This window comes from Lupinus angustifolius, chromosome LG17 (genome assembly GCF_001865875.1).
Source record: "Lupinus angustifolius cultivar Tanjil chromosome LG17, LupAngTanjil_v1.0, whole genome shotgun sequence".
NCBI classification, from domain to species: domain Eukaryota; kingdom Viridiplantae; phylum Streptophyta; class Magnoliopsida; order Fabales; family Fabaceae; genus Lupinus; species Lupinus angustifolius.
In genome coordinates, this window is record NC_032025.1 from 5681324 (window position 1) to 5699302 (window position 17979).

General features: G+C 36.6%; 1 protein-coding gene across 2 annotated transcripts; it reads right to left on the reverse strand.

Annotated features, from left to right (window-relative positions):
* LOC109331585 (K(+) efflux antiporter 3, chloroplastic) lies at positions 1541-17137 on the reverse strand. Of its 2 annotated transcripts, XM_019566175.1 has the most exons (20): positions 16814-17137; positions 15718-16101; positions 14928-15029; positions 14186-14266; positions 13433-13534; positions 12644-12721; positions 6507-6575; positions 6245-6295; positions 5759-5872; positions 5553-5654; positions 5332-5466; positions 4843-5024; positions 4613-4748; positions 4164-4235; positions 3984-4085; positions 3382-3543; positions 2909-2998; positions 2641-2802; positions 1817-2053; positions 1541-1780 (listed from the first exon to the last, which is right to left on the reverse strand). In XM_019566175.1, exons 1-20 carry the CDS (start codon positions 16862-16864, stop codon positions 1772-1774), a joined length of 2421 nt encoding a protein of 806 aa, XP_019421720.1. In that variant the 5' UTR covers positions 16865-17137; the 3' UTR covers positions 1541-1771. The 2 variants fall into 2 exon arrangements, with proteins under 2 accessions (XP_019421720.1, XP_019421719.1); XM_019566174.1 differs by having other exon boundaries at positions 1541-2053.

Here is a 17979-nt window from a genome sequence, read left to right on the forward strand (position 1 = left end):
CAATGTAAAAATTTGTACATACAAAACTAATATGGTTTTTTAGTTGGGATAAATAATTTATTCCTTTTAAATTAAGGGTAAGATTGGGAAGTGAATTATTCAAAGTTATTTTCACTTTTTAAACAGCATTCAAATAGTTTTATGAAAAGTAGATTTCAAACATTATAAACTCTTTTTTAAAAGGTACAAACTTCATTAATTTTTATTTACCAATGACGTTAGTAGCTTATTATTGACTGAGTTAAAAATCTATAAGCTACCTGAAAAGCCACAAACTCTCATTACCTAATAATGCCCGGGGTATGTTCTGAAAATGAATTTGTACTTACAAGCTTGTAGTTCTAAAAATATTTAGAAGCTTGAGCATGCAATATTTTATTTACTTAGCTCTTTTATTTTAATACTTTTTGACCGTTTTCAATATTTGTTTTCCTAAAATACAATGAAGTTGCATAACCTTATACTATTATTTCATTATTATCACTCTACATCATTAAAATTATAATTTGAAAATAATTTATACACTCGTCTAACAATTAAATGCTATAATAATTTATACATCATAAAAAATAATAATTTATAAATCACAAAAATAATAGGATTGTTTAGTCGGAGATAACTAATGTATTTTTAAAATTTTTAAAAGGTAAAATTAGAAAGTGAATTATTAAATACTATTTTTACTTTCTAAATATTTGCTTTATGAATAATAGCTTTTAAATGATGCAAGCTTCTTTTAAAAAAACTACAAGCTTTCTTCAATTTTTATTTATCAAATAGTTCTAAGAACATATTAACTATTAAGAAGTTACAAGCTATTTGAAAAGTTACAAACTAGTCGTAGAGTATTGTCTGCATCAACTTTATTGGCCAGAGAGATTTGCTTACAAAAATGGAATTCAAAAGCATTATATAGTGGCATTTTGAGAATTTTTGCCATGTATGTTAATCAGAATTGCTAATTCAATAAAAAAACGAATAAGGTTGTTGTAATAACAATGTGTTAGTCTAGTGGTGTAAGACTCTGTTGGATTCTAATGTAGAAAAACTAGAGGGTGAGCATGGTGTAATAACAAATAAGGGTGTTGTAATAACGATGATGTGTTAGTCTAGTGATATAAGACTCTGTTGGATTCTAATGTAGATCAAAATGTCAAGATTCAATTCTTGGAGCGGCACTCGTTAGTAAGGACACTCACACACCATATTGATATGAGAGGATACCTCGGTTATATGAGAAGAAGAAGAAGAAAGTTTTATGCTTAGTGCATGAGGTCATGAATTCAAATCCTATAAAGAATCTCTTGTTGGAGTAAGGATGCATAAGATGTCTTCATGAATTCAAATTCTATAATAGTTTTGTTAGGCTTCATGAATTTGAGTTTGAGATGGAGATTTGAGTCAAAAGGGGACGCAGTTTTATGAAGGAGAATGGAGGTAGGCTCTGAGAGAGTGGATGTGAGTAAAATGAATGGGGAAATTGTGCCAAATCTTAATATCTAACAGTTTATGAACATGAACTGTTTAAATGCACACCCAAAAATTAAATAAAAGTATTTTTCTTCATGCTAAGTTACTATACATTTATTGGTTTTCCAAAAATTAATTGAACATCTCAGTTGGATAATGTTCCACAAGCTCTCTTGAATTGAGATGTTTCCTATACATACATTGTTAGCTCTGCAATATAAATGACAACCTCCTGAAATCTTTCTGCAGTATATATGGTTAGAGATGCAAAATTAATGGGTAAAAACACTGCCTAACAATGTCAGGGTTCCTCCTGAATTGATGGATCCACCTGATTCTTTTGTCCTAAAGCATCTTTGGATTCAACTGTTGAGTTTTCTTTAGTACCTTGTTTGCTACATATAACACCATTTCCTTCAGAATTCACAGCTTGATTTAGTTCATAATCTTGTTCTTCAGCATCTACTTCCTTTGGAATTCTACTCAAAGAAGCTAGATCCTTCTGATTCAGTTCTGATAATTCATATTCTGGGGAAGCAGTAGCTACCGGTACACGTGCCTCAATCATGTTGGAAACTTTTACCTGTCAATGTAATCACATCAATTTAATCTTATACGAGTAAGAGCACAAGAATTATTAGGATGGACAAATTTAAAAGGTGAAATGGTGCATGATATGAAAGTTTTCCTGAAATATAGTTCTCAAAAGAAATTTTTATTTTCCTTGAAACTTCACCACTAATCCATGTCTAACATTTTGAAGGTAAACGAAATTTAAGGACTCCTTCAAGATGTTAAACTTACCATGTCAAGGGCTACCTAATCAAAGACAATCAGTAGAAGGATCTTACAACCCCTTTATGACTTTATCTGCCCAAACTTTTCCATAATGCAATAGAGAAACATAGGGGGAAATAACATTCAAAGAAAACCCCAGAAAAATATATGGTTATGTTCCAATCTGGTTAGGTATGTGGAAGGAAAATGTACTATACTATATCAATGGAAATAATCCTCAGGTATTAAGTTATCACATTTTATATACAGCTATAATCAAACCAACTTTACTCCCATTATTACATTAAGATAAAACCACATGTCAGTTCACACACACACACAAAACCATATTCCAGCAATTATTACCCAAGCCAAAGAAACATTTCGAAGTACCTGCAGCGGTTTCATAATATCTAATTCGCGATATTCAGACTGGTTGACTGCTTCTTGAGCTTGTAACTCCATGGAATCTCTAATAAGCTGACTGAGAAATGTTACATCATCAGACATTACACCAAGGCCTTTCATAAGCTTTGAACCCAGCTGCAAGCTAGTCTGCATAAATAAATTTAATATTTAGCGGCAGTTTCCATTGAAATATTGATCAACGGTTGTTACAAGCTCCAACCATCAGGGAAGAGAAAGAAACTATTGACAGTACCTCTGCATTTGCCAAAATGGCATCTGTTGCACCTGATTTCTTTAGATCCAAAAGATGCTTGAGATCTTGAGCTCTGGCGTAGATTGGGATCTGATGAATTTCATGACAAAGTGCGCAATTAAACTAGGAGATATGAGAACAGTAATAAATAGATAAATTTAACAAATTTTATCAGTTATACTCCCACTAAAACTAAACCTTAGAAATAGAAATCCTAGTGTGCATTGGATTCTGAGTATGTAAATCGGGGGTATGCTTTATGCAAAGAATTTCCAATTAGATATAAAATGATCTTTAAATCTTCATAAGATAAATATTGGGTTCTATCACCATTCATGTTATCAAAAGAAGTTTTAAAAGAAGCTGTTCACACCATAGTTTCTTTTTCATTACAAAAACCCATTAATTTCTCCCTCTCTTATGCACATACAGCTCTCACACATAAGAAGCAAATGATGGGAAGAGATTATTACTGCAGGAAAAGTCAAACGCAGCCTCTGAACAGCTTCAATTGTCTTCTTCTTCCCGGTGTACATAACCATGATAGCTTTCGGAGAATTGATACCGGCAGATTGAAGAACATCTGGACGTGATCCATCTCCATAGAGAATAGGAAAACCAATTTTTCTAGCTGCCTGCCCAGCAGTTAGTCATAGAAGAATAAATTAAATGAATGGTGGATAAATGAGACCGGAATGAAAAGATACGAAAGGATGCTTTCATTTTCTCAATAAAACAAAGAAAATGAAAAGCTATGAACATGGAGATGCTGAATGGTTAATAGATCAAACTCTCAATTGGCAATCTTAGACTTACACTCATGCATTTTTTTAAACAGAGAAGACTGTACATCGGGTGCAGATACAAATATAGAGAATTCGTCCAAATATAGAAGCTTGTCTGTACGCTCCTTACCTCATTTAAGGCACCAGAGACAGAGAATGTTTCAATATCAAATTCCTCAATTCCAAATTGGAGATATTCTAAAATATTTCTACTCAAGAATTTCAAACAATTCCTCAGAAAAGGTGTCATATGCAGACAACAGCCAGGCACAATGCTCAGATGCACTTACCTTTACTACTTTGTGGTCTAGATCAAAAGCCACATAAGGCCATCCCATTGCACCACTATCTCCTCTTGAAGCCAACGGATTGCCTAGGAAATTGGCAAGGACCTTTACATCGAGCAAAAGGAGAAAACTCAGAAGTCGGCTATCTAAATGACAGGTTTTACAATGTATTGATTGACATACCTGGCCCATTTGTCCAAATCCAAGGATAACGACTGGTTCACTGGCATCAAAGTTAACCGCCTCAGAAGCTTTCTGCAATAAACTCAGTAATCAGGCAATGTAATCTTGTAGTTAAAATGAAATAAAGTAGCATAAGACTGCTATATATGCCTTGAAGAAGTCATATTTTGTTCTTTAAATCCAATAGTCTCTTCTATAAAAAAAATTAGTTAATAAAGAAAAGGTAAGTGAAAGAGGTTGATGCATAAAATCCAGAGCATCAAGTATGTACCAAAAGGACCTACTTATACCATATAATGTGAATTTTCTCGTATTCTTCAGTTACATTTCTTATGTAACATTTTGTATCAACATCATAATCCACCATGGCTACTCACAATGCTTAGATGCACGCACGTGTGTGTGCACACATAGCTTCTAAAATTACAAATGTTATAAATAGGACATACATTCTCAGCATCAGATTTGTCGTCAATCAAACTAGAAGCCCTTCTTCCAGCTTCATTCAGAAACGGTGTTAATGCCATTGACAATACAACAACAATAATGAGCAGCTTATTGAGCTCAAGTGGAAGCACTCCAAGCCTGCTCACATGAAGCCATTAAATTTTATAATTAAAACAAACCCAATATTCGCAACCAAATAGCAACAACGCACGAGAAAAAGATGATTGCTTACCTATTTGCTAAAGAGAAAACTACAAATCCAAACTCGCCTCCCTGGGATAAAAGCAACCCTATTCTTACACTTTCTTGTAAAGTAAGCCCAACACGAGGACCAATCGCAGTTATGATCAATGTCTTGATAGCAATTAAACCCGCCAAGAGCGCAAGTACGTTTGGCCACTCTCGCAAAAGGACCTGAAACATAAAAAAATGAATCAAATAAGATTGGAACCCTCAAAATAAGGTCTGAAATATGAAAATATAAGTAATTAAATATGCTGCACATGCAGCCATTTTTATGAATAACATAAAAGGGTAGCTTGAGTATTAAATTTATCCAAAGCACGATTTCACTATCTTGAGACACTACAATATCTAGTCTGATAAATTCGAGTCTAATAGTCAAAGTTTGCATGCACAGACAACAGTCCAACTAACATACAATGCTGATTAAAAATGAAATAACTATGTCACATATAAAAGAAACCATAATCACATTTACCTGCATATCAATTGAAGTCCCTGTAGTTAGAAAAAATAACCCAAGAAGCAAGCCTCTAAATGGCCTTATGTCAGCTTCGATCTGGGTCCTGAAATTTGTCTCGGCTAAGATGGCCCCAGCTAAAAATGCTCCAAGCTGCAAGCAGAGATTCAATTTTAACGATTTGTCACTATCCCATAACCAAACCAACATTAAAGCCTATGTTTCGGGAAATAGTTAACCGTATCACTGAAGCCCAAATGTTGTGTAATTAGTGAAGTCCCAGCAACAGTTAGCAAGCAAAGAGCAACAAAAGCCTCTGAGCTCCTTGTTTCTGCAACAACCTGAATTTGACTAATGGTTTACTGACTAGAACATATAAAAAATGGATTTAGACACATTTTATTGTTTAAATGAAATGACTTTGTTAAATATATTCCATACAGACCTCGAAAACTCTTCTGAGAATGTACTTTGTTCCGAAAGAAAGTAGACCTAATCCACCCAATGCCTTTAAACTTTCTTGAAGAAGCATGGGCCAAATACTTTCCTCAGACATAGTCTACAATGAAAAATAAGAAAGCATATGGTTAGACATATATGTACATCATTGCATGCATACATAAAATACAGAAAAACTTCTGCATGTATCAAAATGCATATCCAAAAGGATGGTGAGAAATGAAAAAAAATGGTATTAAAAGAAAGTTAGAAGCCACCAACAAAAGAATGCATGTGCACATATGTCAAAATGGTAGGTGGGCCAAGAAATAGTCGAAGACTAGACTTTTAACCAAAATCCAAAGCAAGATAAAGAGCTCTACTAAACCTAAAACTGTTAACTCCATCAGTTCTTAAAGAAGCAACCAGAAGGGCAATGTGTTAATTTAAAAATCAAAAGAGGGACACAGCATTGTTTATAGTTACATCTCACCTGGCTCTCCAGTATCGGAAGAATGATTAGAAGAGGGATAACAGCCAAGTCCTGGAGATATCAAGCAGAGAAGGAAACAAAGTTAATTATATCAAAACTTTTTTTGCTGACATCATACTTATCAATCTTATAGGGTATATAAGAAGATATCAACAGGTGAACTAAATATAAAATGCTTTCTAGCAATCACATTTTTTGGGGCTATAAACTACGTATTTGGTGGATGAAGACAGTGTAACCAGCAAGAGTATAAGACCAAAACCTGCAAAAGAAGTATTCCCAGAGTTGCTGAACCAAATCTTGTAGGAAGCTCACCTTTCTCTGCAAGAAGCTACAAACATTTGTTCTTGATAAGCCACATTATCCATAGCAGGTGTCACAAATAACAATTGTTTTGTGCATAGTCCCAAAACCACTAACATGAAACAGACTTGAATATTATTTTCACTGCAGTTTCTTTCGATTAATGCAGTACACAAGAAAAAGCAATAGAATATAAAAGAACAGAGCTGGAAAGAGAAGTTCACAAATCAAGAGATTTCTTACTAGAAGCAAAAAGATTGATAGGGTGCAGGAGAGACCGCCTATCACTAAGGTGTATCGGAGAAGGTCACGTGGCAGCCACTAGTCCACGTGGCAGTCCACTTGGCCATAGCATCTGCAGTGCAGAATCTCGTGGCAGCAGAGAAGGAAGAATCAGAGCAGTATAACTGCCGTAGGGGAAAATTATAAATAGGAGTGGGGGGGTTAGGTTGAGTAATTTTTGAAGTATTGTGTAGGAGGGGATTTGATTCAGGAAATCAATCTTGTAGTGTGTAATTGATTCAGGGAATCAATTAGGGTTATTCATTGTTTTCTTCTAATCTTGCAATCAATAAAGAGGTATCAGTATCCGGAATTCAATTGATTCCGGATTGATTTTGTTCGAATCTTCTTCTTCTTTTGTGCATTCTTTTACCGGTGTTATCACTGGTATTAGAGCACCGATTCCGGTGCCCTGAAAACCGTTGCCGTTTCACCGTAACTCCATGAAGATGCGTAGTATGTCACGATCCGGAGATGATTGGGAACAAGAACGCAAAGAGATGAGAATGAGATTGGAATTTGCGGGATCATTAGTGAAGAAGCATGAGGAACAAATGGCGGAAATGACCGCGAAGATGGATCGCTACGGCTTCAATGCCGACGCCGAACACAGCGGCGACGCCGCAAGCTCCGTTCACGGAGGAATTTGTCGTGACCACGGTGAGAGAGGAAGCAGGGAACGGTTGTCCCGTGAGGTGAGTGACAAAGACGACTCCCGTGGCAACGGAGTTCGTCGCGGAAAGGAGATTCACAGAGAAGACAATTTTCGTGGGGGAATTCACGAAGGAATTGACGACTCTCGTGGCAATGGAGTTCGTCGTGGGAGAGAAACTCACAGAGCAGGCGATTTCCGTGAGGGAGTTCCTGACGGAAATGAATTCCGTGGAGGAGTTCGCGGTGGACATGAGTTCCGTGCAGGGGAGCAGATCGGGAATGAATTCTGTGGTGGTACATGCGGTGGTTATGAGTTTCGTGGTGGTACATGGGAATGAGTCTTGTGGTGGTACTCAAGGCATAAATGATTTCCGAGAAGGAATTCACGGTGGAGGGGAGTTTAGGCGGGAAACATGGAGGAAATTGGAAATTCCAATCTTCTCCGACGAAGATGCGTTTGGATGGACTCATCGATTGGAAAGGTATTTCCAATTGAAGGAGCTAACGGAAGGGGAGAAAATGCAGGCCACCGTTATGGCACTCGAAGGGAAAGCATTGAGTTGGTATCATTGGTGGGAAAAGTGCAACCCTAGGCCGAATTGGGAAGGATTCAAGATCACAGTGGTTCGAAGGTTCCAACCGTCGATGATTCAGAATCCGTTTGAGAAGTTACTTCCCCTCAAACAAACCGGTTACGTGGAAGAATTTGTAGAGGAATTTGAGAAGTATGTTGGAGCATTGAGAACCATTGATCTTGAATTTGCAAGAGGCATATTTCTGAATGGTTTGAAGGAAGAGCTTCGAGTCGAGGTAAAGTTGTATGAGTTACAGTCTTTATCCGAAATAATACAAAAGGTGCTATTGATTGAGCAAAAGAATGTAATATTGAGTAGGAATGGCTCGTATGGTTATGCAAGCCACACCGGAGGAAGTCAGAGGGCAAATCCGTATTCTAGAACGGTAACTGTGGAATCAAAACCGGCGGGAGATGGGAAGCAGAGCAGCTTCAGGGGAGTAACACGGTTGGGCAGTTTGCACCGAAACCAGACAGCGGAGTTGTGCGGCCAAGAGGGGGCGAATTCAAGCATTTAACCAGCGCTGAGGGGAGGGACAGGCGTGAAAAAGGACTATGTTTTAGATGTGATGAGTCTTTTACTAGAGATCATCGATGCAAAAATAGGCAATTCCGAATGCTTATTATGGAGGAAGAAGAGGAAGAGGAGGACGGTGTAGGAGAAGAACCCGTGGATGTGGTACAAGATTTAAGATTGTCCTTGTGTTCCATGTCGGGATTCACTACTACCCGATCCTGGAAGGTAGAAGGGGTGTTAAGGGGGAGAGTTGTGGTTGTGCTTATTGACTGTGAGGTTTCTCATAACTTCATAGCTAATGAGGTTGTGCAAGAGTTGAGTCAAGTAGTACAGGATACTTCTTCTTACATGGTGGAGGTAGGGGACGGACATAAGGTGAAGTGTAGGGGGAAATGCCCCCAATTGTATTTCCAGATACAGAATTTGGAAGCGATCCAAAACTTTTACCTTTTCACGCTCAAGGGGGTTGATTTGGTGTTGGAGTTAGATTGGTTATCTGGAATGGGTGAGGTCCAAGCTGATTTTGGTAAATTGGAGCTCACGGTCAAGCAAGGACAGAATTCGATTCGTATCACAGGTAACCCAGCCTTGGCTAAAACCGAGATTTCATATGGTGCATTGTTGCAGGTGATTAGGGCCGAAGGTGAGGGATTGATCGTGCAGTGTGAATCATCGAGTCCAAGAGGGGTTGAGAGCACGTCGGTCCATATGTTGCAGTTGCTCGAAGACTTTGGTGAGTTATTCACATCCTACCGGCTTACCACCAGTCCGAAGGCAGGATCATGTCATACATCTAATTGAGGGGGCAGCCATCCCCATGTGAGACCGTACAAATGTCCACACTATCAGAAAACAGAGATCGAAGGCCTGGTTAGGGAAATGTTGGAGTCGGGGGTTATTCAGCATAGCATCAGTCCTTATTCCAGTCCTATCATTTTGGTGAAAAAGAAGGATGGGGGATGGAGGTTCTGTGTGGATTATAGAGCCTTAAACAAGGTGATCATACCAAACAAATTTCCTATTCCGATTATTGAGGAGTTGTTGGATGAGATTGGGGGAGCCACCGTCTTCACCAAATTGGATTTGAAATCGGGGTATCATAAGATTCAGATGTGGAGTGAAGATGTGGAGAAGACGGCTTTCCGAACCCATGAAGGTCATTATGAGTTTGTTGTGATGCCTTACGGCCTCACTAATGCACCTTCGACTTTCCAGGCCCTCATGAATGAGGTATTACGGCCCTATTTGCGGCGGTTTGCGTTGGTCTTCTTCGATGACATTTTAGTTTACAGTCCAGATGAGGAGTCTCACGAAAAGCAGTTGAGGGAGGTGTTGACCGCTTTGCAAGTCCATTCGCTGAAAGTCAACAAGAAAAAAAGCAGTTTTGCTAAGCCCAGTTTAGAATATTTGGGCCATATTATCTCTCATTCTGGAGTAGCAACGGATGAGTCTAAAATGACCACTATGAGTTCTTGGCCACTACCCTGTGATTTATAGAGTTTAGGGGGATTTTTGTGCCTCATCGGTTATTACCGTAGGTTTGTGCAAGGATATGGGAGAATAGTCAAGCCTCTCACGGATTTATTGAAAAAGGATAACTTCGTGTGGACCGAGGATGCCACTAAGGCCTTTCAGACCCTCAAGGCTGCCATGGTCAGTTTACCGATGTTGGTCGTGCCCGACTTCATGAAGACCTTTGTGTTGGAAACCGATGCTTCCAGTAAGGGGATTGGGGTCTCATTGATGCAAGAAGGTCGCCCTTTAGCTTTTTTGAGTAAAGGGTTATCAGCGAGATCCCAGTTGAAGTCAGTTTATGAGTGAGAATTGATGGCGTTGGTCCAAGCCGTGCAGAAGTGGAAGCACTATCTGATGGGCCGCCACTTTGTCATTAAAACGGACCAATGGAGTTTGAAATTCCTTACAGATCAGAGGCTTTTCAGTGACAAACAGTTTAAATGGGCAGTAAAGCTCATGGGTTTGGATTTTGAGATTTAGTTCAAACCAGGGAGGGAAAATTCTATGGCCGATGTGTTATCGAGGAAGGCCTATTATTCGGCACTCTCAGTGATTAATGTTGGAGATGCCGAGGGTTGGTTCCAAGAGGTTCAACAGGAGCCTAAGTGGAGGAGGGTAATCCAGGATTTGGCAGAAAATCTCGATTCTCATCTGGGGTTCCAATTTCAGGCGGGGCCTTTGCTGTATAAGGGGAGATTGGTATTGCCCAAGACGTCTGACAAGTTACCTCTGATTTTAGCCGAGTGTCATGATAGTGTCGTTAGGGGTCACTCGGGGTTCTTTCGCACGTATAAGCGGGTTTCGAGTTTCTTTTATTGGGACGGCATGCGTGGGTATGTGAAGCAGTATGTCGAGGCGTGTGATGTCTGTCAACGCCAAAAGTATTCCATTTTAGCACCTGGAGAGGTCTTGCGGCCACTGCCTATTCCTACTCAGGTCTGGCAGGACATTTCGATGGATTTCATATCCGGATTGCCGCGATCTAATGGCAAGGATACCATTTTGGTAGTGGTGGACCGGCTCACGAAGTACGCCCATTTTTATCCTCTTGGCCATCCCTACTCGGCCAAGGATGTAGCTTTTATGCCAAAAGTTGAGGAAGTAAATCAGCTCTTGGTTGCTCGAGATGGGGTTATTTAAGAGTTGAGGCAAAATCTGTTACGTGCCCAAGATTTGATGAAGGCTCAGACCGATAAACATAGACGAGAGGTTGAGTTTGAGGTTGGAGATTGGGTATTCTTGAAACTGCAACCATACAGGTTGAAGACTCTAGCTTCAAGACCTTCGGCCAAGTTGGCGGCTAAGTTCTATGGCCCTTACCGGATTTTGGAACGCATTGGGCCGGTAGCTTACCGATTGGCATTGCCTAATCATACACGGGTCCACCCCGTGTTCCATGTTTCTTTCTTGAAAAAGGCTTTGAAACCGGCTCAACAGTCTCAACCTCTTCCGTTGACGTTGGAATTGAAGGTGCAGCCGACGGCAATCTTACAACACCGTGTTGATCAGAATGGAAATGTTGAGGTGTTGGTGCAGTGGGAAGATTTGCCGGAGTGCAAGAATTCCTGGGAGTCAGTGGCGCAAATGCAAGAAGTTTTTCCTCAATTTGCCCTTGAGGACAAGTTGGTTCTTCTGGGAGGGGGTATTGATAGGGTGCGGGAGAGACCACCTCTCACTAAAGTGTATCGGAGAAGGCCACGTGGCAGCCACTAGTCCACGTGGCCATAGCATCTGCAGTGCAGAATCTCGTGACAGCAAAGAAGGAAGAATCAGAGCATTGTGGGGGGGGTTAGGTTGAGTAGTTTTTGAAGTATTATGTAGGAGGGGATTTGATTCAGGGAATCAATCTTGTAGTGTGTAATTATTTCAGGGAATCAATTAGGGTTCTTCATTGTCTTCTTCTAATCTTGCAATCAATAAAGAGGTATTAGTATCCGGAACTCAATTGATTCCGGATCGATTTTGTTCGGATCTTCTTCTTTTGTGCATTCTTTTACCGATGTTATCAAATATCAACATGGTGTAGAAAATGACATAATCATTAACTAATATCATAAAAAATGAGATGCAAAAGGGGATTGATGTAAAGGAGGGGAAGGAATGCAAAGAATTTCAGATGCCAAAGTGACTACATATTTTTATTATTAACTGAAAATTTCAAGCTTTTCCACTGAAACTTTCTGCCAAAAATTAAATGCTATATTGGAAGGAGAATACATTAACATTATAAATATTAGATTGAAGCATGATGTGTTGGGTACTATAATCTAAAACTATTAACCCTCTTTAGATTTTCCTCAGATCTATCAATAGTCATTTAAACACAATCTTCTATTAGCCACGTACAATTTTTATTTTAAATGACAAGGTTTCCTAGTTATTAGGAATTTCAAAATTAAAGAACTAGAGAAGGAAAAAAATATTTGCATTAAAAAGAATAAGATAGAAGTGTGAATGTAGAATTACTATTTAGATAAATCACAAGGCACTTAATAATGTCTTCTATTAGCCTTGCTTATTTTCAATTTCAATAGACATTCTAAATAACAAATACCTGTAGAACAAATGCAGAAGATGACAGAGAGAGAGCAGCACCGATCACTACAGCTTCATCAACGCTTCTGATGTTCACCTATGAATATGATCTCAAAATAAATTTCAATAAATGATGAAGCCCCTACGAGATGCCTTACATATACCTTTTCATATTGAGTGGTAATTAATTTTCTGGACAAAGCACATGGTCACTTAACTTGGAACTGAAATTATAATTTAGTTAGAATAATAAGGATAAGGACTGAACTTCCGTATCCTACTAGGAGGAGTTAGTTACATGAATCAGTCGATGCCGTAGGACCTTGTACAATGTCCACGAAAAGGAACCACTTGGCCTAAAGGCTCAAGTTTTAGGCAAGGGTCCATGAATAATTTCTATTGTCCAAGCAAAATTCAGAAGGTTCAATATAAAAAAATTAAAAGCCTATAAGCTGTTTGAAGCTTGATTGGATCATCAATGCAACTAATAGCTCTATTTCAAAGAAAGCTTACAGCCAAATTAGAGACTTGCGAACTAGAATCATTTACTTTCCTAATATGAGTGGGCTAGTGACCATGAAACTAATGGATTGAATTATCCATGAAAGTTCAACATTTTTAGAACACAATCCATTTCAAACTCAATTTAACCAAATTCACTGAAAAATTGCAAAATACATCAAACTCAGTATATAGTAGTCAAAACTATCAAGTACCAGTGTGAGTGTAACTGTCTGTCTTTCTCCAGAATGACCAAAATTTATAATGATAAAGTACAAAAGATGAGGTTGTTGGATAGAAATCTCACCAGATCAGACCTCGAGTGGAAAAGAAATTCCAGAACTTTTGTTCCAATAGCCCCATTTGGTGGAAGTTCGAAAGCAGTAAATGCTAAAGTAGATAGTACAACCTTCAAAAGAGTTGAATGAAAAATTAGAAATAAGAACAAGAAAGAGAAAAATGTAATGTTATAAAAGTTAAGGAATAGATTAGTACTTTCCTTCCAATCTGTAGAAAAGTTATAAAGAATGCATAACTACAACAAACATAACAACCAAGCCTTAGTCCTACGAGGTCGGATGGGCTACATAGATTGAGTGACGGTATAATGTTCTACTATAAATCATGTCAATTGACAAAACATTGATCTCTAAATCTATCTTAATTGTTTCACCTATGGTTTTTTTTGGCTCCCTCTACCTCTAGAATTTGGACTAACCTTCATTAGATCTACACTCCTTACTGGGGCTTCTAAGGGTCTCCTCCACACATGGTCAAACCACTTAAGGTGCGATTCTACCACCTTTTCTATGATAGGTGTTACCCGAACTTTCTCCCTGATGCATTCATTCCTAATCTTATCTTATCAAGTGTGTCAACTCATCCTACTAAATATAATAAAAGAATAATAAAAGGTGTTATCCACATTAAATTCAATGTGGATGAAGCTAAATAATGACTTACTTGAATTCACCAAAATAAAAATAAAAATGAGTAACTAGAATGGAATGGCTCAAGAAATTTTCTTTGCATGCCCATTATAACTCCCAGAACATCATACCTGAGCCAATCCCAGCACAAAGGCGTATTTTGCGAGAGCTTTCAGACGTGCAAGTGAAAGCTCTAAACCCATCTCAAACAGCTGCAAAGAAACAAACATTACTTCAGAGCAATTATACACCATGTTTATCAGGAGTTTGATGAAGATTATCACCATGACAAGAATATAGCTTATTAAAACTTATATTTGAAAGGTCTAAGAGATTCTTCCTAAACCTTCAATCATATTCTAATGTACATGCTACTCTGTCAAACAACATATATAAACATGTAAATGATATGGCTAGGTTCAACCCTTCATTCAATAGTTACGTTTGCAAAAATAATTAAGAAAACTCATGTAAATAACTACGATCTCAGGACTCATATTCTTTTCTCGGAAAATAAAAGCAGTTCATACAAATGGAAATTAAGAGTACGATCACCAAGATAGAAATTATGTTTTGTAAATATACAAGTTCAAAATTAGGGAGTTGGCAACAACAGAGCCCCAGCAACAAAAACTCAGAGGAGAAGTCTTCTTTGATTAAGGGATATGTAAACCAAACGTAAACATTATTTTCCATCAAGCACCTTCCGTAAGAAAAGTCGAAAACAGTATAAGCCTAAGTGTAGTGTCATTCCCTCCATCTAAACTCTCTTTAGAAACTTGTGAGGATGACAAACAATTATAAAATGAAAAACAATAATAACAGTAATAGCAAAAGTAGCATCAGTGGGAACTTCACTGGGATTTATCTTACCAAGAAAAGGATCCCCCATTCAGACAAAACTTTAACATCTTCAAGGTTTCTAATTAAACCAAACTGATTGAGTACCACCCCAGCAAAGAAGAAACCAAGTATCTGAAATAACATCCATTGAATTTCTGTCAATAGTATATTTAAGGAAGTACTAAATGGATAAAAGTGGGTCTGGCTCCATTCATATGTGTGTGAGATTCAGCATAGACATTTATATTAAATATTAAGCAACTTTAGATATAATCTTTTTTACAATTCAAAGCAATCCAAAGTAAAGTTTGCACTACAACCATTAATTTCAAATTTCAATCAACTACAAATCTAGATTTTTTCAACACATTGAACTGTAATTCAGCTTCATAGAATAGTAAAAGCTCGCTTCAAAGTTGTTTTATCTGGTACATTGATGACATCGTATATAATACTGATAACTGATGGGAATCATATTTACACAGTCCAGAACAATGTAAAAATAACTTAAATCATAAGACCCTTAATTAATTATATTGGTCTATAAGTACAATTAAATGACATTTTGATATAGTGTTTGCCATGAATCATGGTACCTCCAAACTATAGCTATCCAACTTATCAAAAATTAAGTAGTACATCATTTTTATCTCTTGATTCCTGTGTTTGTATCATTTACTTATAGAATGACATCCACCATTTGAACTAGACAAACTATCATAGGAATTCACCTAAGATAATACATTGGATTATGTGATAATGATTACTAATGTTGAGATATGAGGAGGTTATTAAAAAAATAACACCAAGTAATTCTTACTGGGCTGGCTTTAAGTAACTTGAATGTCGGCACAATTATGACAGTCACGGCCAAGAAGGTAAGAGTATCTGATCCTAGATCATTAATGACTTCAACAGCACCAGCAACATCATATGCTACATTTGTTATTAACCGTTCCCAACGCAATGGCTTATCTTTAGAGAAACTGAATCCTTTCCAATATGAAAATGATGGAACAATGAGAGTCGTGCTTTTAAATAAATTTTCTGGCACATGAGTCCTATGAATTATCCTACGACTACCACTGTGTGATAGTTGTGACACTTGCTTGTTAACTGAATGAAGCGTGAAAATAGAACTTCTATAGGTTCGTGAAATGGCACGGAAGTAACCATGACTTTTCTGTTTGGTAAGGTCATAACCCTGCAAGAAAATGTTCCGAAGAAAACTTTAGAACAAAGTAACAGAAATGCAGTACATGAGGATGCATGACAGAGATATGTGTACATGATTGTCACTCTTTGTGATTATACTACAAGACTTTATTTACGAGCAATCCGGTATGCTGGTCAGCAATAAGGTAAATACCACTATTGATTGAATCTGATAACTATGTCTTATAACAAGCAACAATTAATTTGAATATGGATTAGTTCATGCAACAACCTGATATTTTGCACTTTAATAAGTCAATTGTGGATATATATGTTTCACTCAATATAATTCTAATATCCACTAGATATAAAAACAATTCCAAAACTTAAACATCCTCAACGTGATGAACAGATACAAGTATGGGTAAGGTAGACTAAACATAACAAACATATAAAAAAACTATATATATATATATATATATCATTTCATAAAGCATAAATAAACATACAAAATAAAATCTCATAAACAAAACACAATATTTTGGACCACTTCATGATTGAGGGAAAAAGTGAAAAAAATGCTTTTATAATGTTTTATTTTAAGTTTAATATTCAAACTAACATGGAATTTCTTGCAGGTGATGTCTGCAATACTCAGACATTATAATGCTTACAATTGATGTCAGCACTACTCAAACAACACAAAATATAAAAAACCAACAAAAATTAAAAAAAAAACAATGACTAGAGACGTTTGTAACCTTAAAGCTTTGACAATAAGGTAAAGACTCCAACATAGTAGTAGTGCTCATGTAGCAACAAAACCAAAGTTGGGAAAGCTCATTTGCATTTGTTAGTAGACACAGACCCAGATAAAGTATGAAGCTTGTTGAGATAAAAATAGATTAAAAAAGTGAACTTTAGCCTCAAAAAAATAGAATAAGAAAGTGGGGTGGATAAATGAACACGTTAGACGTAGAAATGATGAAAGATAGAGAGTTTGAAACTTTGCAGAAAACGAAAGGGATTTTTTGGATGAGTTTAGAATAGTAATGGATAAAATGTGGTGTGGAACGCTTGGGCAAGCCTACACAACAATTGCAGTTTTACGTACAGACGTGGCACTGGTGGATCACAATTGATGCTCAGATTTATCTTCTCAGATGACTATCTCAACTTCAAATATTTATGCATTGTCTAAAGATTTATGAGCAAAAATAATAATTGATTTTTATTGTATCATCTTTATCTTTTACTAATGTAGTGACGGACATTTTGTATCAGCTGTTTAACATTTTTTACTTTTTGGTATCATGTATTTATGTTTTAGTTTGGTGAATCAGAATATCTGTATTGAATGTGTTTTATAATATATTTTTATTGAATGCACTTAATATTATTTTAATTCTCAAATTAACGTGAGAGATTGGTTAATATGTTGGTGATGGTTATATAAGATTACATGAGTTTTTTCGTAGAAATTAAAAATTATTAAGAGCAAAGTAGTAAAATTATATCATGGTTATAGTTATACCATATTTTTTATTTATATATAGTATATAGTATAGATAATTTTGTATAAAGAATATTAACACAAGTAAATGAATATATTGGAAGATGCTATATAAAATGAGTGTAATATATATATATATATATATATATATATATTTTTAGCATAATTTTTTTTACACAATCACTATATTATTTATATTACTTTTTTTGAAAAAGTTAATAATAATTAAATATGAATGATAAGTAATATTGTAACGACGCGTAAAACTTATTCACTAACAATATATATTGTCTATTTTATATTTATTTTTTCAAACATAAATTTTATTAATTTCTATTTTATTTTTAATGGCTCTCAGTAATTATATTAATTACTTTTTGAGATACAGAGAAAATGGATGTAAGCCTTACCTCG

Excerpts from the sequence above, each read along its gene's own strand:
- LOC109331585 (XM_019566174.1), bottom strand. The coding sequence starts at position 16,864 with ATGAGCACTACTACTATGTTGGAGTCTTTACCTTATTGTCAAAGCTTT. Across the intron at positions 4,749-4,842 it reads GTTTTCTCTTTAGCAAATAG|GCTTGGAGTGCTTCCACTTG; the intron begins GTAAGCAATCAT and ends TCATGTGAGCAG. Across the intron at positions 3,544-3,983 it reads TAGACCACAAAGTAGTAAAG|GCAGCTAGAAAAATTGGTTT; the intron begins GTAAGTGCATCT and ends ACTGCTGGGCAG.